At 32.5% G+C, this 25,000-nt stretch overlaps 1 protein-coding gene across 1 annotated transcript in view; it reads left to right on the top strand.

The window, feature by feature from the left end:
* The window catches only part of LOC127839801 (uncharacterized), a 28,403-nt gene extending 4,064 nt beyond the window's left edge, over nucleotides 1-24,339 (top strand). Inside the window, exons 2-5 of the mRNA XM_052368186.1 lie at nucleotides 21,822-21,964; nucleotides 22,156-22,272; nucleotides 22,544-22,724; nucleotides 23,017-24,339. Of these exons, the coding sequence (XP_052224146.1) occupies nucleotides 21,822-21,964; nucleotides 22,156-22,272; nucleotides 22,544-22,724; nucleotides 23,017-24,255 (1,680 nt within the window). The 3' untranslated portion in view covers nucleotides 24,256-24,339. The remainder of the gene's footprint in view (nucleotides 1-21,821; nucleotides 21,965-22,155; nucleotides 22,273-22,543; nucleotides 22,725-23,016) is intronic.
* The last annotated feature ends 661 nt before the right edge of the window (nucleotides 24,340-25,000 follow it).

Here is a 25,000-nt window from a genome sequence, read left to right as displayed (position 1 = left end):
ATTTTTTTTAATACCATTAAATGCGTATACTGAAAATAAATGCAATTTTGGTATACATCAAGATTGAAAGTCGATAGTTTAAGTGTTTCCTTCGGCTGTTTGCGAACACGGGACCTCTGGCCCGAGCAAAATGGACCGCACAATCTCTAACCTACTTAAAGTTTAATACGTCCTAGCTTCTTTTAGTCGCATACCACTACACGTATCTATCAATGGGTTTTATTTTAAAAATACAATATATAGTTAAAATAGCGTGTGTTTTTGAAAGTCCTTTTTTACTTTTGGCGGATTTTATAACAGTATGAATTACCTATATGTGTATATTATAGTTGAGAACAGAATCGTCGCTCCTTCCGCTTTTGCAAGAATGTTGATCTTTGTCATTTTTTTACCGTCAAATAAATATTTCGAAATGAATCAAAGTCTAAGTAATAACTTATTAAAAGCTTACAATACACTTCATTCTTATATTATTATAACTATCCATGTATGGACCATGAATATTAGCATCCCAGTGTGTCATGCAAGTTTGCGCATTGCGACTTGTAATCGCTGCCATAGCAATCAGTGAGCGTGCATCGATAAGAGATTTAAAGCCGCTATTGATTCTTAAATTGAAAACAACATCGCATAGGCTATTCAATCTCTGTTAATATCAGCCGAGCGTTTATCACTTGATATGGAAGTAATATAAACTGATCACCTTTCAGCAAGATTATACAAGTGTAGTTAAAAAATGTTACCATCTTCAATTAAACAAGTAAGTTACGTGCACCATTTATTAATTTGATGATATTTTCTGTCGTTTGATAGGGTTTTTAATTATTGTTAGATGCCTAAGTTGTTTAGCTGAAATGATGTTTCAATAAAAAAGCAAATAATTATTAATAGTTGTACCGAAAATAAACAACGAATTACGATTGTTTAATTTTAATTTTAAATCGTATACCCGTTTTCGAAACGGTAATTAACACATGATAATAAAATAAAATTTATTTTATATATTGTATGCCTACAGATATTTTCACAAACCATGCCAGTGTATAACTTCGTATGATATGTAAGTTAAACTTATCACCTTGTTCTATGACACCGTGTCCTAATTGTGCGTACCATCATAGATTCATTTGCATTATATGTATCGTAATGACGTTTGATTGAGCAATGCATATTTCACTTTTCGTATTGGGTTGAAATGCTCATTTTTACGATCAATCGCTTTTAAGTAAATACACAAGACCACATCTGCTTGTGTCAAATGTCGCTGGCAAAAGTCATTCGCTTGTGAAATATATCTTAAGTGCAAAACTCCCACATTCCTTTGCGACATAGGCTCATGTTTTTGTAAAGAATACCGCTGAGCTTTTAATAGCAAGTATCAAAGATGAACGAAAGAATATAACAAACATGTAATGCATATAACTAGGGATGAACGATTTCTTAACGGTCGTTTCAATCGAATTTAAAGTGTGGTGTTAACCGATTTAAATACATCTTACAAAGAAGAGTCAATTACTTATTTCACACACAGACACTTGATACGATTTAAAAAGAAAAATGTCACATTTTTTGTCACATTTCTTAATTGAGCCCTAAACTTGTTTGTCTTCAGTGTACTTTAAACAGTAAGTTACATTTTTGTGTCCATTAAGAAAATATGATATCATCAAACTTTCCTAAGTTTAAGTCCTGAACGTTTCTAGTATAATTTTCTAAATAGTAAAGTTATACATAGCGACATATTTGGTGAACTTGGGTTTCATATGAGGTACCCCAGTTATGTGCGTGTTGATATGTTTGTTTTGTACATTGTTATTGTGCTTTTCTACGACAGACGGTTTGTTACCCATTTTTTTAAGAAACGCCATGGTGTAATGTATAGGGTGTCCGCCTATCGATCGGGAGGTCATGGGTTCGATCCCCACTCTGGGAGCGTTCTTAAGATCTCCCCCAAAGACACCAAGTACTGGTTCAAGGCCCAGGAAATGGACTCGAGAGCGTACAATAATATTGACGCTTACGAAGTAATCGAGCTAAAATTCATATATTTAAAGTAAACAAACCCATTGTTTGACAATATATTCTCTGTGTATATATTTTAATGAGATTTAATTAACAATTTAATATAATATGATTAATTTAACGCAGATCATTAAACTACACACATTCAAACTAGTGGACGACATTTCATAGTAAATGCATTGAAAACGAACCATCACTCCTTTAGTTCATTTGAAAGTGCATGCAAATCAATATCAATGATCCAATGTATTGGTGATATATTGTTGTTTTGGTCTGTTTTATCATTATAGCCTGTTATTAACAGCAGTAGCTGCGCGAGTAACGAAAGTCGCAATAGTTGTTGTGAAGTATGCGTGGTATTGAGTTTTACACAAGAAATAGCCTGTTCACCCATGGATATGTTATTAGTTGTAAATGTTTGCTTTCTTTTTAAAAAAAAAAGTATTCATGACAATAGTAAAAGAAGATTAAAGCAAGTTCTCAATAATAATTCGTAAAACAGTCAAACAATGCAATCTAAAGACATGACGACCATAATTCACTTTTCTCCTCCACCTACCCCGTCGTCGCACTTTAGATACCGAATTCGGAAGATTCTGGCTGGAAGTGCATTAGTCATTCATTGTATTATAATTGAGTAAACTTCGCGTACATGAAAAATTTCTTTGTGTGGTTAATAGGTTAGCAGATTTAAATAAGGATATAAGCAGTGCTATGTGAAAATGTGGTTTCATGCATAAGCGTAAAGTGTCGCCCAGGTTAGCCTGTGCTGTCCGCACAGCAGAAGCAGGAACGAAACTTTCCGCTTTTATGACATATTTGGTTTAAAGAAAGTCTCCTCTTAGCAAATATTTGGTTTTGGAGGAAAGTGTCGTCCCTGATCTGAATAGCCTGTGCGGACTGCACAGGCTTATCTGTGACCACACTTCACGCACATGCATAAAACCCCTTTATCACAGAGCACGGCTCGTATCAAGGAGTGGTGGTTAACAAATTACATGATTGACTAATAGGTCCAAAATGTGAGAAGACATGGACATTGTAAAACAACATTATAAAACAATACATTTATGATTAGTATGGTATATAAAGCATAAAGATGTTTATGCGTATAATAAGTTTTGTATTTGGAAAAAAAATCGACATTATGTTGTTATTTTTAATTTATGATAAGTGATGCTTTGTGAAAGGTATTTGGGAAGTTATTCATAGAAATTACCTCACAAGACGGAAAGGACACTTCTGTTTCAAATTTCTATTTAATTGTAAATATAGTTTTGATGCAAGTCCTGCCAATTTTTCACCAACTTTAAGCATGGTAAATCCTCAAACAGAATTAAAGATAAATAACAGTCAACGTAAAAAAAACGGTTACACGTCGCAGCAATATTTTATATTTTTTAAAGTATCGTGAAATACCTTACGTGTAAAGTATCGTTTTTTGGGGGTGTCCTAAGTCGTCTTCGGCCAAGGTGATTACCGGTGATTATAGTGGATATTGATTAAACCCATCAGAGATCGGAGCTGGTATGTTCGCTTGAAACGTAATTGTTAACTTAAGCGTATTTTTAATACGATTCCGAGCTAAGAGTTCAGTTATCCGACACTTTATTTTACAGGTCACCTGCCTAAATCAATTAAGTTTGCATTTCGAAATGAATAGCTAGAAACATTTATACCTATGCACAGTACATTTCAGCACACTCATGGTTACAGCTCAGCATCAAAAGGAGAAAACTTAAAATATATTTGTTTTGTATAAGTTAATATATGTAATGTTCTCCTCGGGTCAAGACGACTCAAACCACGATCCTCAAAGAGGACACTTACAGCCACAACACCTTCCGCTTTGAGCTCACGGAAAATATTAAACGAAATTCAAAATGGCACCAACATGTTTATTTCTTTGCTCAATTACTATGCATCAATTAGAAAATAGAATGAGTATAATACGTCAAAAAGTAATATCTGTGAAAGAAATGATAACAGTGATTAAATAAAAGGAAAGCGCCAGTAAAAATAATTATCTCACTGAGGAAATACCCAAATTCAACGAAATATCCTATAAATAGTATTCGCGTGCGCCTAGTTTTTTATGAACAATACATGTAGTTTGGCAAATAATTATTGTTCAACGTAAATGTATAGGATATATTTACGAACGTTAGTGCATCATATTTTTAACCATATTTAGTCATATAGAAATCTTAAAAAGATGTCAATAATTTATTTTGGGCGGCAGCTTTAAAAGACTTTTATAAAGCTTTTAAATGCAATTCAGTATGCTTGAATGCACACACAAGTTTAACAGATGAAGTATGAAATTGAATTATTTATGTTCGTGTTACCATGGGAGTTACCAATACTATGCTGTCTATAAAATGTAAGTATTTCTGGGCCGAACTGCACAGTGGTATAGACGTTTATTACATATCAACCAGTGGTCGATTCATTACGTGTATGTCGGCATATTTTGCTGTCATCCTTTATATTGATAAAATTCCTTAACTTCAACAATTTCTTTCGTACGGACGTGTAAAGGACCAATATGACCAGACTTCGAATCAAATATGATCAAATGAACACTTTTAACGTATAGTTTGTATGCAATGTCACGTGGTACGTTTTGTTTAAAACGAGTTATAGTATATTACACATGATGTATTTTTTATTTGGACCAAGCGTTTTCAAAGACAGACATTGTGGAATGCATTTATGTTTTGAATCAGAAAACATTTTTAAAAATAAAACAAGTACTTTACTTTTAACATATATTTGTTTATGAATGACATATCTGTAGACTCGGACTTACATGATATTTAATTCAATAATGTTTTGGAATAGAATTTTCATATAAATAACCATTTAACAATACAGAACTTACCTCGTCGAGGTCATTTCATTGGTAAAGGATTTGAAATGCATACTCATCTTTTTAATACATGTGTGACGTTATATTTTGATTTTATTTTCAAAATTTTCGCTTAAGTACAGCTATTAACAGAGTTAAGTCTTTCAAGCGGTTATACGAGTTGCAATAGACAATCATTGAGATTAGACAATTGATATTTTGGCTGCATTTTTGTAAATTAGATTTTCAATATTGGTTAACACAGGCAAATGCAAATCGTTAAGTGGTTGACATTTTATTTGTGGTGTGTTATAAGATCTTATCATGGTGCAACTAAAACGAAACACTCTTCACATAAACACGAATGTTTATTGCATGAATAATTACATTATGTCAGTGATATTTTCTGTTATGAGCTGTTTTCCATAAGTCTCTCTATCGAATTTGTAAAAATATTATATTCATGTTTGTAATTTACCTTCGAAATTCTGGACACGTCGAGATATATACTACTGGCACTTATATCTACTGATTTAATGATTAATTTATGCTATAGTGTTATGCTTCATAATTAACTATTATTAAATGGCAAACATGTTAAGATAAGTATAGTAAACGTGGTGCTTTCTGTCGAGTTCCCTTAAATTGAGTTAACTCTAGTATATTAGGGAATATAATATTTTAAGTAAGCATCGAATCATGTTTTTCGGTATCATATTCTTTCGTAGACGTCAGTGGCATGATAAAGTTGGCGAGCACTACTAACGATACGGCTCAGCAAAGTTATTTGTTTTACAACTGTTACTTTCTGAAATCGCGCCGAGGCGTATGCATAACTCAACTCACGCCACTATTGTTTAAAGGCGTTGCTTTATTGTTTTGTATGTATTGCTTTTAAAGGAGCCGTCAACCAGATTCACGACAAGAGAAAAGTTCTAAAATACCATATTTTTTACATTATTTAGTTTAAATTGATTACAATATCACGACTGGTATATGACATTACTTAAAAAAAATTCATATTTTCAGCATATTCGGTGATAAAATTTGAAAATTTGAAATCGCGAAAAAAGGTGAGATAACAATATACACACTATAAATAACGCAAGTACATTGATTAATGTATATATAAAATATAAACAATTCACTTCGCATGCATATTTTGCATTGCTGGGTTTATCAAGTGACGAATATGATCAATCTACTTGCGTTATTTATAACTAACTGGTAGTTACCTGGTACACATACCCAGTAAAATGTATTACCGAGTATACTGAAAATATGAAAACTTTACAACCTCTTCAAGTAATGTAATATACCAGTCGTGATATTTAAAACAATATAGACTAATAAATGTAAAATGGTACGGTATTTAAGAACTTTCCTTTTTTCGTGAAATCTGGTTGACGGCGCCTTTAAACATAAAACAGAGCGATCACCGCAACCGATTTAAGTGATACATTAGTGTGTGTCGTGTGATTGTGTCGTCTTCTAATGCAATTTATATCGTAGTGATATGCATGAATATTTATATTTTGAACAGTGTCGCATCACGGATATAACACGTGTAAGTATATACTTAAATGTCATCTCACGTATAAGTTATTGCCTAATAAATAGAACGTTAAATGAACATGTTTTATTTTCGTGTGGTCTGTCTGTGTCCGTAACAAGAAAACATCTCGTTATTTATAATGTATATTAAAGTAACATTACTACTCAAAATCAACGAGAATTTCGTACAATATTTCGTAAAATAAAGCTAAACAATTAAAAATCATTGCTCCTTATGGCCATTGTCGAAATTTCAACGCCAGATGTGGTCTGGTAAAATAGATGTTTGTGGAAACAAAATGCTCGTTTTTATTATGGTTTTAACATGGTACCATTTTAGTGTTCGTGTGTCGTATCAATAGATATACTCGCAGGAAATGAACATGGAATTTATTGTGGTCACAAATAAATAAAAATGAGCTTTTTATATCTACAAAAATCTATGTAATCATACCACATCTAGCGTTGAAATTGTTGCTTTTTCTAAAAGGAACACTGATTATTTAGGTGTTAACTTTATTTTACGAAATACTTTACGAAATTTTCGTTGATTTTGAGCGTTATAGAGACTTTAAGAATAACTGAAACAGACGAATAAAAAACGTTAATTATATCTCATAGTATGTTCTGTTCTCCATTGAAATGAAATAACAAAATTCACTAAACAGTTAAATTATTATTACCATGTTAAGATGGGGTTAAAAGGAATATCAATTTATCGGCGTCCTGTGAACGCTTGTTTAACACTATTTTCGGCAAGCGTAGCTCCAAACCAGATTGCCCATTTGCGGTTCAAACTTATTAAAGATTATTACGCATGTGTTTCAGTTTTTTAATTAAAAATCATGGATATTTATCAGTGGTATATTGTCTCATAATGCAATAAATATGTACAGTAATACGTGTTTGGAACATAAGTTGCATCGGTGATCAAAACGTACTAGTTTTGGCATGTTGCTGTTTGTTGTAATGATTAATGATGTACACGTGCAAACGAATACTATGCATTTATAATGAACTCAATATACGCATAGTTCTAATAAAATTTAACATATCGTACATAAACAAGTATATGTCGACAACATATTGCATTATGTAATACAATATTATGCATTACACGGTTCGTGTCACATATTGAATTAGACTATGCATTAAGATTACGAAACTTCAGCGTACATTAGTTTTGTTTGGTTGACATTTTTGTATTTTGCACATGCACATTAAATGTTTATTAACGTCACACAGTCTTTGAATAGTGTTGTCATAGCAAATGAATGTCGTTTGTACATAGTATGTTTCCACCAAAGGCTTATTTTATATTTTCTTAATTTAAGAAGTAAGAGTGGTCGATTATAATAATACGTTTACCAAAGCACACTTGTAAAATCGTTAGTATGTATAAAAATGTATAACTATCTTCGATGCTTTCCATATTTGGTTTACTTGTTTCATTAACCCAAATTCATCAGCGTGATCACATTTTTGAAACGAAAGTGAACGACTCGTGAAATATATGTACGTTTCAATACTAGCAAGTGAATAGCCTGCGCGAATAATTACTGCTTCTCATTTTAAGACCGCTATATAGCGTGAATATATTCGGTTTCCCAGATCAAAACGTTGTATTTAAACGTTTAAATGAAATTTCATGAGTATAAAACGTATACTTTATAGTTATACAAACCATTCATCATAGTAAATGATGTCAAGCGAACGTGCGAGAATTCGTAATGTGACCAAACTAGGGTTAACTCGCCGTTTTGTAAGTATTCTCTGCATGCCCTAGATAAATTGCACTATATACCATACTGAGCATCATCATCAGCAGCAGCGATATAGGTAGTGGGAGCATCTGTTCAGATGTAGCAGAAGATGAATATGTGGTAAAACAACGGATATGCAGTTTGTGAAATTGATATTTCAACAGGTGTTTTTGAACTCAAAATAACCAGATTTAAAACCAGTTAATTTGTCGCACAGTTGGGAAATGTGACTTTTATGTTATGATACAAACATGTACATAAACCAAACGCTGTTTAAATTGGATACCTTAGGCGAATAAACTGCGCAAACCCTTAAATTGAGTTGTCATAAAGTTTATGACCATCGAGTTTACTTCGCACCCATAAAACATTGCAGCGCGCGATTATGATGTGAGTATATTTGCTTTCAACCATATTCAAGCGGAGTGATATACGACGGACTAAAGACAAAGTATTTGGCTTTGCAACTGTTATGTGAAAAGTGTGTTGAAATATGCTTGTTTTCAAAATGCTTATATACTTATACATATTAGCAAATTAGTATTAAACATATTATCTCTACTATTAAGAAACACTTCAAACGATGTTTATAAAACAAACAAAAAACTTTTGTACGGAGCAACGGTTAGTAAATATTTAGTTAATATGTCTTCGAGCAAACTGTTTAAGTTGGACACTTAACTTGCTGTCTTTGAAAATATAATCAACTGAATCTCATTTAATGTACACAAAGCAAATTAGCGATGTTTGCAGTTAACTGATGTATTAGTCTTTGATTGTTCAGCATTTTATTATAAGACACTACTTGAATCCAGATTAGCAATTTAACTTGAATGTTACCTGTTTTTCTAACGCAAGAAAACGTGATATTTTGTATACACATACTGCGCGTTTTTAACTGAATTATAATTAATCTTGGCGAGTATCGACTTACATAAACGCATTTTACTTCTGTGGTTTAAATGATGGCAAATAAACAAAAAACTAATGTTGTTTGTCACAGGTGTATACTGATCGTTTAAATAGGCATGCTGTGATATATGTAAAACAGAACTGCTACAGTGTACGCATGATTTCGATCAAACAGAGGTATCGTTATAGTAACCGGTAATATAATACCAATAACATGTAGATCGAAAATTCACGTGATTTCTTTTTGAAGCAGTTTATAGATTATTTTAGAGACATATAAATGGCTAGGTATTCTCCATAGTAGCTTTGCATCATGACGATATGATTATATTATTCATAAGTATGCATACATGATAATATACATATGCTGTAAATAAAAATAGCCAATGCTCATTTTGTAGCAAATTTAGTTAAATACCATGCATAGGGAGGTTTCTCAAAGATTGTTATATATATCCCACCATTTTACTGTAATATAATTAAGTACATTAAACACGATCGATTCAGGCTACAAAGGGACACAATAAGATACGTTCCGCACTTCCAGATTAGCATCGACAAAGTGATAAATTGTTAATCAGTTTGTTTACTATGAAGTCGTTTTTTATTGTTTTGTTTTTTTTTTCAATTTTGAGCAAGCGCTTACAATGAAAATAACATGTTTAAGTATGCTATTTTTCGAACAAAAACCATGCAACATTAGGAGAGCCAGTAGTAAAGAAGCTTATAATAGCATGTGATCCAATAATTATAAAAAAAGGAACACAATTGTCAAACATTATGGAACAGGTAATATAATTGAAATTTAAATACACAACAATCAAACAGCAACCGCCTTGGAACAGTCAATAAAAAGAATATGGGATTGAAAGTATCATAGGGTAAGATTCAAACAAGGTCTACTGAATTGTAACATTTTGCGGCAAAAATGCAATTGATTCTATGACAAACTAAATGACGTTAGATAAAGACCTTCAAGCTTGCAATTATTCGCATACTTTGTATTTGATATTTCAGGGATGTACTGTAAAATGAATATTTCGCAAAAAGAACTATTCAAATATTTTCTCAAAATGTAAATATCATTTTGAGAAAATGATGGAGAAAAAACATAACAATTGGCCAACGATCGTTTTTAAGGTTGTCAAAGCCTCATTAAACAAACGTATCAGTATCAATCTTTAACATGGTTTTTTATACATAATGTTTATTAGATTACCACTACATTGTGATGCAAATATATGTGGAATGAACAAGCATCGCAGTCAAACATGTCTTGCAAAGGGCGTTGATAAACATATACAAGTAACGGCCATAAAATGTTCCTAGGTCAATGTTAATGCCATCAAATTGTATTCCTGGCGCGTAACCTTTAACGAGGTTCCAAAGTGTTATTGATGCTTTTATTTCTGTTATTGATCAGTCAGCGCTTTAATCAAGCAGGTTCGATGTTTCCAATAGGTCGTACGGTATTAGATACTATTGATAAAATGTAGCACAAAAGCTTTCCACATATAAATGACTGTTTATGACATAGCTATATCTAGCAAAGTACAATGTGTTCATATTTGAATGCAAAGGAATAATGAAATTCCAGACACCTAATCAGGAGTGAAATTTCTAATAAAACGTATTGATCTTTGGTTTAAGGCAAGTTACCAAAACGCCTATACATGTTGCTACATATACACCTCAATATCAAATAAAAACATGATTAAAACTTTGGTCAACGCCTTGAGTAGGTCTATGGAGTTCATTTGGGGTTTGACGCATCGAATCTCAAAGTGAGCTCAGAAATACGCACTTACGCACACATGTGAAGAATAATTATCCTCATATCAATAAGCAGCATTCAAGTGTAAAAGTAAAAAAGACCATTGAAGTCCGATTAAATTACAATTTCATTTTACAATATTTTAGAAAGAAGTATCATACAGAACGCATACACGATATTCATTATTTTAATCTCAGGGTCGTTAAGTAGGGTGTATCATGCCCGTTTACATAGTTTGGATGTATATACAGGTACGAATTGACACATATCGTACGTAATAATACTTAAAACCATCACTATTATTGTGTTTTGCTAAATATGAATAGCGCGAGCATGGCTAAACGTTTCGCTACCATATAGCTCGCAGTAAGACACCACGTGTTAATAGAAAAGCTTAGTGTCCGAATGTCGTATAAACAAATATAGTTTATATACAAATATAAAGACAAGATTCAGTATTCAGGCATTGGTTGTAAATCTATGTATATAATACTCAATTCAAACAAGTATCAATCAAAGATATTGCATTACATGGAGAAATTATTATTAAATACAACAATTTCCTTATTTAAATAGTTAACAACATAAGTTTACATATTATTACACTATATACAAGACAAATTATTTGGATAATAAAATCAAGAACAAATACTTTATTTCGGCTAGCATACGACAACTCATTTAAAATTAGTATGTTAATAAACCATATTAGTATGTCTTATAAAATACTTTGTTGTCGTATTTCGTGCAATAAATAGTTATCATTAAATAATCAAAAACAATACGCTTTTAATTTTAATTCTGAATCATATACCGATACAGATAGCAAATGTCGTTCATACAGAAAGATTAACAACGCTAAACTTATTTATATCCAATGTCATGTTAGTCTTCTACATACTTCTTAATAAAAAACAGCCGTTGTCTGTTTTTATCTTCTTTTGTTAACAAACAAAGCAAAACACGGCATTGTGGTGATTTACGTTTCTATCAAATGCAACGTCGCGAAGAAGAGTATAAATACATATATTAGTGGCGTATTTGAAAGAACCAAACTAAATTTCCACTAACCCAGACGCATGGTTAACAATATTATTTTGAATTTATTCATTAAATGTAAAAGCGAAGTTAACAGTGCAGTTCTGTTTTACGTGTTGCCGTGATATAAATGCCAGCAAAACGATACAATTAATTTATAAGTCGTTAAATAAATTGACGATAAGAAGCTTTTGTCGTGAATATCCATATAATTGTTGACGAACATTTTCAAACATTAATTTATATAAACTGGTCAGTATTGATTTTTAGACACACTCAATATAAACATCGTAAACCTTGTGATTGAATTCCAATTGACGGATCCAATGAGCCAATCAATAGACCTCTGACATATTCAGAATCGTCAGTGAGTTTCAGCAGGCGCGTCAGCCCATAGATGCACATCAATGTTAGATGAATATTTATATGTATTTGCCTCTGTATTCTGATGTAAACTGGAACTGAAACTACTGTTAACACAGTTTTGTTTATACTTATAAACAAAGTGTGACGTACAAATGTTTATCACATGCCATACCCTGTTTCCCATGTATTATACCCATTACGAATATGTTTATCTTACACATGACATGTGTAATATATTTTTTAAGCGTTTTCATTGGCTTATTTTCGTTCGATTTACCAATCGCATTTTGTTATTTTGCTGAAATTACGTTGCAACATCAAATGACGTCACGAAAACAACATTCGGGATTTATCATTATGTTTGCGTAAATATTTATTTAATTTGCTCATTTTGAAGCATGTGCTAAAAAAGATCTGACACTCGTTGTCATTTCATACCATATTTTATTTAACTCGTCCAGGAAATTCGTTAGTAAGCTCAAAATCCCTCAACTCGTTTAATAAAATATGGTATGATATGATAACTCGTGCCAGATCCTATATATGCCATCAATGTTAAATGTTGATTAGTAAAATTGTGCTGGCTAGATACGGCTGGAAAATGATAGTCACCTCAAAAATTTATGTCAACGACAGCTGAAATAGAAATAGTTTCTGTTGAGACATGATTCCATTCACGTACGTGTTTCTGCTATGCAAACGGATAAATGTAACCATGTACGTTATCACAAATACATTGCCTTGCACTAATGTGGTGTTAATTGATTTGTAAATCGAGGCCAGTGGCATTGGTGATTATCTGGTGCTATAACACATATAATTGTATTGCAATGTAAAATCAATGTTTTAAAAAGTCTATGAACGCTATATTCAATAAACCATAATGTAACCATATTTGCAATAAAAAATTAGCAATCTCAACCATAGATATTCCATAGATATAGTTGTCCATACATTATTTATTAATTCTAAGTCAATTCCCTGAATTGAACCACGAAATGGAAATGTTATTAATAACATATTTATCAGTCTGTGCACGGCGGACACACCGGTGGTTTACACTAATTAAAATGATCAATACCTGTGCACAGCGACTGCTTATTTTAGTATGTTCACTTTGTGAAAGCCTTAATGAAACGAATGGTAGAATAAAATTTTTCTCGGGTCAAGACGACTCAAACTACGATCCTCAAAGAGGACAGTAGCAGGCACATCACATTCCGCTTTGATCTCGCGAAATATTTCAAACGAAGTCCAAAATGGCACCGGAATGTTGATTTTTTACTCATTTACAATACATCAATGACAAAATAGTATGAGTATAAAACGACGAAAAGTAATTTATGTGAAAAATCATTTCTGGGATTAAATACATCGAAAGCTTTAGTAAAAAATAATTATTTCACAGAAGAAATACCCGAATGCAACGAAATATCCTATAAATTACATTCGTATGCGCCAAGTTTATTTGGTGAATAAAACATGCAGTTGGTCAAAAAAATATTGTTCAACGTTAATGTTAAGAATATATTTACGAACGTTCATGCATTATACAATTTAAACAGATTTAATCATATAGAATTCTTAAAAAGTTGTCAATAATTTGTATTGGACAACAACTTTAAAATACATTTGAAATGCAATTTATTATGCACACATGCACACTTAAGTTTAACAGATGGACTATAAACTTGAATGATTTAATGTTTGTGTTACTCGGGGAATGGACAAAACTTTACTGTCAACAAAATGTAAGTAATAATGGATGAACTGCGCGATGACATGAACGTTTACTTAATATCGATGATTGGTCGATTCGTTACGTGTATGTCGGCATACTTATTATTTTTACAATTCCAAAACTTGAACAACTTCGTTCTTTATGACATGTAAAAGACCAATATGCACACGATACGCTTAAAACATGATCAAATAAACACGTTGTTTTACGTATGCAATGTTTCGTGGTACGAAATTTAGTATATTGTAATTTTGCATATTTTGTTGGTCCGAGCGTTTTCGGTGGCATGATAAAGTTGGCGGGCAATACCAACGTCACGGCCCAGCAAAGCTATTTGTTTTACAGAAACAAATGTCAATTTCATTGTAAAACAGCACGTATAACACGACAACTTTTAGTTTTGTAAAAAGCGCCTAGGCGTATGCATACATCAATTAATGACATTATTGTTTAAAGGCGTTGCTTTGTTGTATTGTTTGAATTGTTTTTAATCATGAGTCATAGCGATCACCGCAACCGATCTGGTGATACATTAGTGTGTTTCGTGTGATGGTGTCGCCTTGTAATGAAATTTATATCGTTTTGATATTATTAAGTTTCTGTTTTGAATACTGTCGCATAACGGATATAACACGTGTAAGTATATATTTAAATGCCATGTCACATATAAGTTTTTTTTCGAATAAATGAGATGCTAGATGAGAGTGTGTATGATCATATATTCTATTTTGTCCGTAACAAGAAAACATCTATTATTTATAATGTATGTTCAGAACAACTGAAACAGAAGAATATATAACGTTAATTATATCTTATAGTATGTTCTGTTCTCCATTGAAACAGAATCACCAAGCGCACTAAACATTGAACTTATTATTAGCATGTTAAGATGACGTTGAAAGGAATATCAATTTAGCGGCGTCTTTTGAACAAAGGTTTTACAGCATATTCGGCCAGCGTAACTCAATACTAGATTGCGTATTCGCGTAAGCTGGTCAGGAGATATCGGCTCATGGCATGCAACCCATTGCCGCATAACGCGGCTTAAATTTATTTACGATTATTACGCGTGTGTGTCAGTGTATTAATAAAGAATCGTTTATATTTGTCGGATGTACATTTTCTCATAATTCAATACATATGTACAATAATACGTGTTTGGAACATGAGTTGCATCGGTGTTCAAAATGTACTATTTTTGGCATGTTATTGTTTGTTGCTATGACTAACGATGTACCCATGCACACGAATACTGCGCCATTTCTTATGAATTCTAAATACGCATAGTTCAAATAACATTTTACATATCGTACATAAACAATTCTATGTCGATAAAATATTGCAATTTATTTAATGCTTTCCGGTGGTTTATAGAGAAATATCAGTGAATTAAAACTGATAATTTCACTGTTTCAAACAGTGAAAATTATCAGTGAGAATTATCGATAATTTTCATTGTTTACTGTGAAATGACTACATTTTTTTGACGAAATGACGTCATTATCCCAGCAAAATTCGTTAGTTAAACTCTTGAACAATGTATATAAACTGTGAAAAATGCATTAAATAAAAAGAAAATTTGTTGGATTCGGTGGATTATCGACTTTAATTCACTCGTGATCATAGAAAACATATATTTTCACTCGTGGCTGCGCCACTCGTGAAAATATTATTTTCTATGATCCAACAAATATCCTCTATATGTAATACAAGATTATGCATTATTCTGTGCATGTTACATATTGAATTAGACTATGCATTAAGATTACAATACTTCATCGTACATTATGTTTGTTTGGTTGACATTTTTGTATTTTGCACTTGCACATTAATTGACACGTCTGATCAAGAAGTATTAAAGAACACGTGAACAGTTCATGACATATAATAAATGTATGTACCTTCGATGATTCCAAAGTTGAAATTTGTATTTACCTCGCCGATATTTTAACACTTTTTGAATAATGTTGCCATAACCAATCAATGTTTGAAATTTGTATTTAACTTACCGATATTTTAACACGTTTTGAATAATGTTGTCATAACCAATCAATGTTTGAAATTTGTATTTACCTCGCCGATATTTTAACACTTTTTGAATAATGTTGTCATAACCAATCACTGTCGTACTTTCATAGTATGTTGCCAACAAAGGTTCATTTGATATATTGTTAATTTAAGAAGTAAGAGTGATCGATTATAATAATTAGTTTACCAAAGCACATTCTATTGACTTGTAAAATCGTAAGTTTTGAAAAAAATAAATAATTATCTTCGGTGATTTCACTATTTTATTTACTTGTTTAATTAACCCAAATTTATCAGCAATATAACATGTTTGAAACGGAAGTTAATGACTCGTGAAATATATATGTACGTTTCAATACTAGCAAGTGAATAGCCTGCGCGAATAAATACTGCTTCTTATTTTAAGACCGCTATACAGTCTGAATATATTATGTTGTCCAGTTAAAAACTTTGTATTTAAATGTTTGTGGTTGTATTTAAATGAATTTTTTTGAGTGAGTATAAACAGTATAATTTAGAGAGTAGAGATATACATGCAATCCATCAGAGTAAATTAAATGACGTCAAATGAACGTGCAAAAATTCGTAATCTGACCAAACTAGGGTAAACTTGCCGTTTGTTTGTATTCTCTGCATAACCTAGATACATTGCACTGTATATCATCATGAACATCATCATCATCATCAGCAGCAGCAGCAGCAATATAAGTAGTGGGAGCATCTGTTCAGATGTAGCAGAGAATTATATGTGGTAAAACCACATATATGAAGTTATTGAAAGTGATTGTACAATCAGGTGTTTTTGAACTCAAAATAACCAAATTTAAAACCAGTTAATTTGTCGCACAGTGGTGAAATGTGACTTCTATGTTATGATACAAACATTTACATAAACCAAACGCTGTTTAAATTGGATACCTTAGGCGAACAAACTGTGCAAACCTTAAATTGAGTTGTCATAAAGTTTATGACCATCGAGTTTACTTCGCACCCATAAAACATTGCAGCGTTGGGTTATGGTGTGAGTATATTTGCTTTCAACCATATCAAAACGTAGTGATACACCACGGACTTTAAACAAAGTATTTGGCTTTGGAAACTCAAATGTGAACAGTGAGTTAAACTTTGATTGTTTTCGAAATGCTTATAACCTTACTGAATAAAAAACATATTAGCTTTTATTATTAAGGAACACTTTAAACGATGTTCATAAAACAATACTATTGGACACAACAACAGTAAGTATATATTTATATATGTCTTTTCGAGCACAATGTCTAAGTTGGACACGTAACTTGCTGTCTTTGAAAATTTAACGAGTAAATCCATTTAATTTACATTCACAACACTGATGATATTGCAGTTGAATGATTAATAAGACTTCGGCTGTTCAGCATTTGATAATAAGACATTCCGTGTATCCAGATTAGCAATACAACTTCACTGTAACCTTTTTTGTAACGTAAGAAAAATTGACATTATATACACACGCCGTGCGTTTCAACTGAATTATAGTTAATCTTGGTGATTGTCGACTTATATTAACGTATTTTACTTATGTGGATTAATTGATGGAAAATAAAAACGTTATGTAAATTTTCGCAGGAATGTACTGATCGTTTAAATAGGCATGCTGTGATATATGTACAACAGAACGGCTACGGTTTATGCATGATTTCGATCAAACAGATGCCTCGTTATAGTTGCCGGTAATTTAATATCAATAACATGTAGACCGAAAATTCACGTGATTTATTTTTGTAACACTTTATAGATTATTTTAGAGACATATATAAATGGCTAGGTATTCTCCATAGTAGCTTTGCATCAAAACGGAACACACACTATGATTAATATTATTTAAAAGTATGCATATATGATAATAGACATATGATTTAAGGGAAAATAGCAAATGCTTATGTTGGAGCAAATTAAATTAAATACCATGCATAGAGAGGTTTTTAAAGATAGTTATATATATTTTACTGTGAAATAATGACATTGAATACGATTCAGGCTACTACAAGGGGGCACACTTAGAGACGGTTATTTTTTCAAACAAAAAATGCAATATTAGGCAAGTCAGTAGTAAATAAGCTTATAATATCATGTGGTCCTGTATTTATAAAAAAAGGAACACACTTGTCAAACATTATGGCACTAGTAATATAATTGAAAATCAAATACACAACAATTAAACAGCAACCGCCTTGGAACAGTCAATCAAAAGCATATGGGATTGAAACTATGATAGGGTAAGATTCAACTCAGGTTAACTGAATTGTATCATTTTGCGGCAAAAACTTACTTTTTATTACACACGATGTTCAGTTTGAATAGATTATGCCCAAAGCGGACACATTGTCGTGTTGATATTAAAAAATACCAATGCACGTTCAGCAAATTATTCTATGGCATACAAAATGACGTTAAATAAAAGCGTTCAAGCTTGCAAAGATTCTCGTATTTTGTATTTGACATTTAAAAAAATGTACGTTGAATATGAATATTTCGCAAAAGAGGTAGCCAATATGTTCATAAAATATAAATATCATTTTGAGTAAATTATGGCAAAAAACTGAACTATTTGTCAACTCTCGTTGTTACGGTTTAAATCTTTTACATGGTGTTCTATACATAATGACTATAAGATGACCGCTACGATGTTATGCAAAAGTTTGTGGCATGAACAAGCATCGAAGTCAAACATGTCTAGCAAATGGCGTTTATATACATATAAAAGTAACGGCCATTAAATGTTCCTAGATCAATGTTAATGTCTTCAAATTTTATTACTGACGCGTAACCCTTAACGAGGTCCCAAAGAGTTATTGATGCTTTTATTTTTCTGTATTTTACCAGTAAGCGATTTAATCAAGCAGGTTCAATGTTTTCAATAGATCGTTCGGTATTAGATAGTATTGATAAAATATAGCACAAAAGCTTTCCACAAATGTATGACTGTTAATGACATAGATATATTCAGAAAAGTACAATGTATACATATTTGAATGTAAGGGAATAAAGAAACTATAGAAACCTAATCAGAATTGAAATTCCTAATAAAACGTATTGGTCTTTTATTTAAGGCGAGTTACCAAAACGCTTATACGTGTAGCTACAAATGCAATTCAATATCAAACATGAACATGATACAAGCTTATGTCAACGACTTAGAAATATCTATGGATGGCATTAGGGGGTTTAAATCGGTTAAATGACGCGTTGATCATCCGAGTGAGTGAATAATTAAGCATTTACGCACATGTGTGAAGAACAATTGTCCTTAAAGAATTAAGCATTTAAATTAAAAAGCATAAAAAAATTGTATTCCGATTAAATATAAATTGCATGTTTATGATATTTTAGAAAGAAGCAACATACAGAACGCAAACAAGATATTTAAAATTCATCTCAGGATGTCCTAAAGTAGGTTGTTACAAGCCCGTTTACATAATTTGATTGTATATTGAGGTACTAATGGACACATATCGTACGTAATAATACTTCAAATCATCTTTTATTGTGTTTTGCTAAATATGAACAGCGTTGGGCATGGCTAAACGTTTCGCTACCATATACCTCGCAGTAAGACACCACGTGTTAATAGAAATGCTTACTGTCCGAATGTCGTATAAATAAATATAGTTTATATACACTTATAAAGACAATATTCAGTATTCAGGCATCGGTTGTAAATATATGTATTATACAGTATATACTATTCGAATCAAAATTATCAATCAAAGATATTACAGTACCTGAAGTTATTATTATTAAATAAAATAATTTCCTTATTTTAATATTTAACAACTAAAGTTTACAATTTATGACACTATTCCAGTACGGACTCTCGACAGGACAAATTATTTTGCTAATAAAAAACAAGAACAGATAATTCATTTCGGCTGGCATACGTGTGTTAATAAACATATGATTATGACTTAATAAAAACTTTGTTTTCGTATTTCATGCAATAAATATTTATCGTTTAATAGTCAAAACCAATACGCTTTGAATATTTTAATTCTCACATACAGTTTGTTTACAAACAAAGCAATACACGGCATTATTGATGTTTAACGTTTCTATCAAAAGCAACGTCGCGAAGAAAACACGAGTATACATATATTTTAGTGTCTTACTAGTATTTGAAAAACCAACAACTTAATTTCCAGTTCCCAATACGCATGGATAACACTATAATTTTGAATTTATTCATTAAACCGTTTAAAAGTGTAGTTTACAGTGCAAATGTATTGTACGTGTTGCCGTGATATTAATGCAAACGAAACGATGGCATCAATTAATCAGTCGTTAAACTAAATGACGATAAGAAGCTTTAGACGTGAATATCCATATAATTGTTGAAAAACTGTTAATGGTTTAAAAAATGGTCTGTTATGATTTTTTCAATACACTCAATATTAACATCGTATACCTTGGTATTGAATTCCAATTGACGGATCCCATGAATCAATCAATAGACCTCTGACATATTCAGAATCGTCAGTGTATTTCAGCAGGCGCGCCAGCCCATAAAGGAACAGATATGTTAGATGAATATTTACATTACCAATGTATTTGTCTCTGTACAGTGATATAAACGGGAACTGAAACGACAGTTAACACAATTGTGTATTAACTTATCATCAAAGTGTGATGTGCAAATTACTCAAAGTATGTCATCAATGCTGATCAGAAAAATTGTGAAGGCTGGATACGGTTGGAAATTGACAATCATCGTAGATATTTATAAAAACGTCAACTGAAATAGAAATTGTTTCTTTGATACTTCAGCAATGGCAGTTTGGATTCAACAGGAAACTAACGTATAAAAACTTTCTCTATAACTGTTTTATTGTTCTATAAATGTGTTTGTTTACATGCGTACATATATGTTTTAAATTGTTGTGCAATATACTATACATGTATAATGATTACATACACTAGCTTCTGCTATGGGCACTTATAAAGGTAAACATATAGGTTATCACTAATAAAATGAATTGCACTGATGTAGTGATTATTGATTTGTTAATAGATGCGAGTTGCATAGATGATTATCTGGTGCCATAACATTTTTAATTGTATTACCATGTCTAAACAATTTAAAAAGTCAATATATACTACATTCATTAAATCAGTTTCTACCCATATTTGCAGTAAAACAAGTACAATCTCATCCATAGATATTCCATAGATATAGCTGCACATAAATTATTTATTAATTCAAATGTAAGTTAATTCCCTGAAGTGAACCACAAAATGGAAATGTTATTCATATTAATCAGTCAGTGCAAAGCGGACACGCCGATGGTTTTACTAGATTAAATTATCACTAAATGTGAACAACGACTGCATGTTCACTTTGAGGACGCCTTAATGGTACGAATGGCGGAAGAAATCGCTGCATTGTTCAGCGTTCTCGGATTGTATTTTTAATTAAAAAGTTTAATGACACATTTTATATTTTAGGGCCAGTATATAGTTAAGTATCAGAGCAAGTATGTTATGCATAGGTACATAGTTTTGGCTCTGTTAAAATATAGAAACAATGAAACTACAGTAATATTATCAGAAGGAAGATAGAGCAGTACTGTCACCATTATCTAATGCTTAAGTTGAATGAACGTGAACGATTGCCCCCACAAACCGATATACTATGAAACTACCTATTACAAAACCTGAATATGGGTGTGAACAGTATAGGGCTATACAACTTGTATGCAAAACTATCGTTCACAGATATTTTGTGTGTGTATGTTGCAGCCCGCTGCATGTAAACTACAAGAGGCAGCCATGTACGCTCGTCAGCAGTTCGATATTATCCAGTGTAAACTTTGCAACAATATCTACACCGACCCCAGACTGTTAGAATGCCTTCACAGCTTTTGTTTTGACTGCATTAAAAGGTTCACCATGTTTTCTATCTGCCCCTTTTGTATTAATAATGCCCTCAATAGCAATGTTGTTAAGCTTTTAAGAACATATGGTATATGGCTGTTAACTTTGGTGTACAACACGTTGTATTGCAACAATATTGGTGTATTTTCGAACTCTTCCATGCTCAAATCTGAACTATTTTGATTTTGTTTGCTATCAGCTACATGCCTGAGTGTTCAAGTCTTCAAAATGCTGTCATCCAATGCCCACTATGTCAGGAGGAGACACAATTGGTCAATTATAAGGAAGGACTTGTCCAAAACACCCTACTTAACAAGTAAATAAAATAGTAATACTTTAGACATGAATTTTAAATCATAAAAAGTTCACGTCAATAACATTATAATTGATCAAATGTTTGAAAAATGTTTATGCCGACGACAAGAATTGTCTTCATTCGTTAAATTTTCCTTATATAACTTTCTGTAACAGAAATGTTAACAACAATGAAATTCATTTACTTAAACGAGTATGGGAGCAAAACGTTTTTATAAGAGGACAAATTGCATAAGAAATGTTGTTTGCTTGCAACATAAATAATATTGTAGGTTACTTGCACAAACGCAAAAAGACACGACGAGTATTGTTGCAAGCAAAGAGGTAGTGAAGATGTCACACGAGACCCTTACTGAAACAGAGAGGAAATGTCCCGAGATCGTGGCCAGCATCGAGGAGATTGCATCTATTGCAGGGCAAATTGTGGCGGACAACAATCGCATTTCCGACCAAGTAAGTCAATCATTGCAACTGCTAAAAATATTATATTAGTTCTTTAGCATTAACACAGATTGCTCTTAAAAAACGAATGCATCATACCTAACAACAAAGTGCGTAGGTCATTATTAACGGTAACTAATGCAGACGACGTACTAGTATATGTATAGCTCATTTAACTTAAAACTATAGCGTCATACATATTTCTCGTTTCTAATTAATGTAAATTAAAAGACGATTGTGTTTGTTGAATCGCAAATATTGATGATGCAATAATTACGGGAGCTGCTATTTGATCATTTTGCAGGCAAGTGATGTTGCAACAGCAAAGACCAAACAAGACGTCAAGTCCAGAACATCACAACTTCAGTTCAGGGCTATGGACCTTGTACACAGCATCGATAGCGTCAACGAAACAGTTAAAGACTATGTGGACAAAAAAGTGGAACTTCGAGAGGCGATAAAACACCGGTCTTTAGAAATACAAGACGCAGTACGTACGATAGAAAGGCAACTTATAACAAGACTGGAAAACAGGGAGAATGAAAACGCCACAAGGGACGAAGCATTTAGGGTGAAGAATAAACTGCACACTATTTTAAGGTCAAATCTTACAATGGTGGATTTTCTAAGGCTTTTGACGGATTATGGTGATAAGAAGGACTTAGGAATGTACAGTGAAATAATTCAAGAACGTGAAAATAAACTGTTCTCTTCTCCAGTTACCGTCAGCGCGCGCAGATATACATTCGAACATTGCAATAAGGATATTCAGAGCGAAATAGAAAACTTATTTGGGAGTTTGTCGGAGGTCACTTTGGACAGAGTCGTGTGGAATCCGCGTAAAGAAATTACTAAGAACTACATTGATCACAACGACACAGAGCTGAAACACTTAGAGAATGACAGAGCGGATGATTTGCGGACCTCACAAACTGATGCTGGCCATCATAGTGTTTCTGATTTTAATATGAGCTCGGATATGCAGCAAACTAGCTGGTTAGCGGTGCGACAACCGCCTGGTAGTGGAAAGCAAACTGGTAGAGGCAAGCTTCTTCAGAAGTCCATGTCTTTTGACATACCTTCCCTAAGTCCATATCATTACATCACAAGCGCAAACCAGCCATTATATGACAGAGCAATATTTGAATCTAAGAACAAAGCATCGGATCAGGATTTCCAAATTCTTAACGAGAAAGATGGCGACATAACCCCATCAACTTCAGGCAACGTTATCGACACAAATGAGGCAGCTGGAAATATCCGAACTGCAATTGATACCCTTCAATCAACGTCCCATTTTCACCAGTATCGAGGCCACAGGTCACGTCGCGTGTCTGCACCGTCGTCAACTGCGATTCTCGACGCTCTTAACCGTCGACGTCTGAACGCGTTGTCCATCTTAGAAAGGGCAAACATTAACACTGCAAGTCTGAACGTTAGTACGGACATTGAGGCAGGCATGAATGAGGCACGACAGGAGTGGATGAAGGAAGGAATTAGACGGAGAATGGAGCGGCGTTTGTCAAAAGAAGAAGGTGTCTAGAGAATCCAGTCCGATGCAGTCTGATGCAGCTGATGTGGATTTACAATAAAGATATGTGTCTTTTACATGCAATGTCTTATGATATTAACGCACGTAAAATGGACAATAATTCAACCTCGGTACTAAACAAAATGCAAAATATAACAATAGATGAAACAGTAAATAGCAAAGGGCCAATGTAATAAATGCTTTTTAATGTAGATGATGCCGCTGAAACGTACCGAGATTCTAAAATAAAATGGACTAGCACAATAATAAAACAAATGGTTTTCGACCTACCATCCGCATTGTGACACACCGTGTAATTACAATAATTTCTTTGAAATTCAACAAATCCCAGCGAAATATCTTCCGCATAGGTTATCTGGAGATCAATATTACGCAGATTTTTCTGTATTTTGGCAACGAGGATAAACGCGGTCGTTCACTAACAGTGTACGTTCCACATAAGCATATAGTTACATTTAGATAAATATACCCATATAAAAGCCTTACATCAAATTATACATTTCTATACACACAAGATGAATGTATTTATAATAATCAGTGTTTTAAACATGTTATATGCCTCGAGAATGCATGGCTTTTTATAATTTTCAATAAATGGTTTATTTTTATGTCAATGAATACATAAAAAAAAACAATGTTCACTTAGAGTTGTTTCATAGCTTTTTGTGGGAATGTTATTTTCATTCTACATTATGAGTAAATTGTTCGTCGATTTGTTTTTGAAACTAATGCTGTT

This window comes from Dreissena polymorpha, chromosome 7 (assembly GCF_020536995.1).
Source record: "Dreissena polymorpha isolate Duluth1 chromosome 7, UMN_Dpol_1.0, whole genome shotgun sequence".
Taxonomy (NCBI): Eukaryota; Metazoa; Mollusca; class Bivalvia; order Myida; family Dreissenidae; genus Dreissena; species Dreissena polymorpha.
This window is presented reverse-complemented; position numbering and strand designations above follow the sequence as displayed.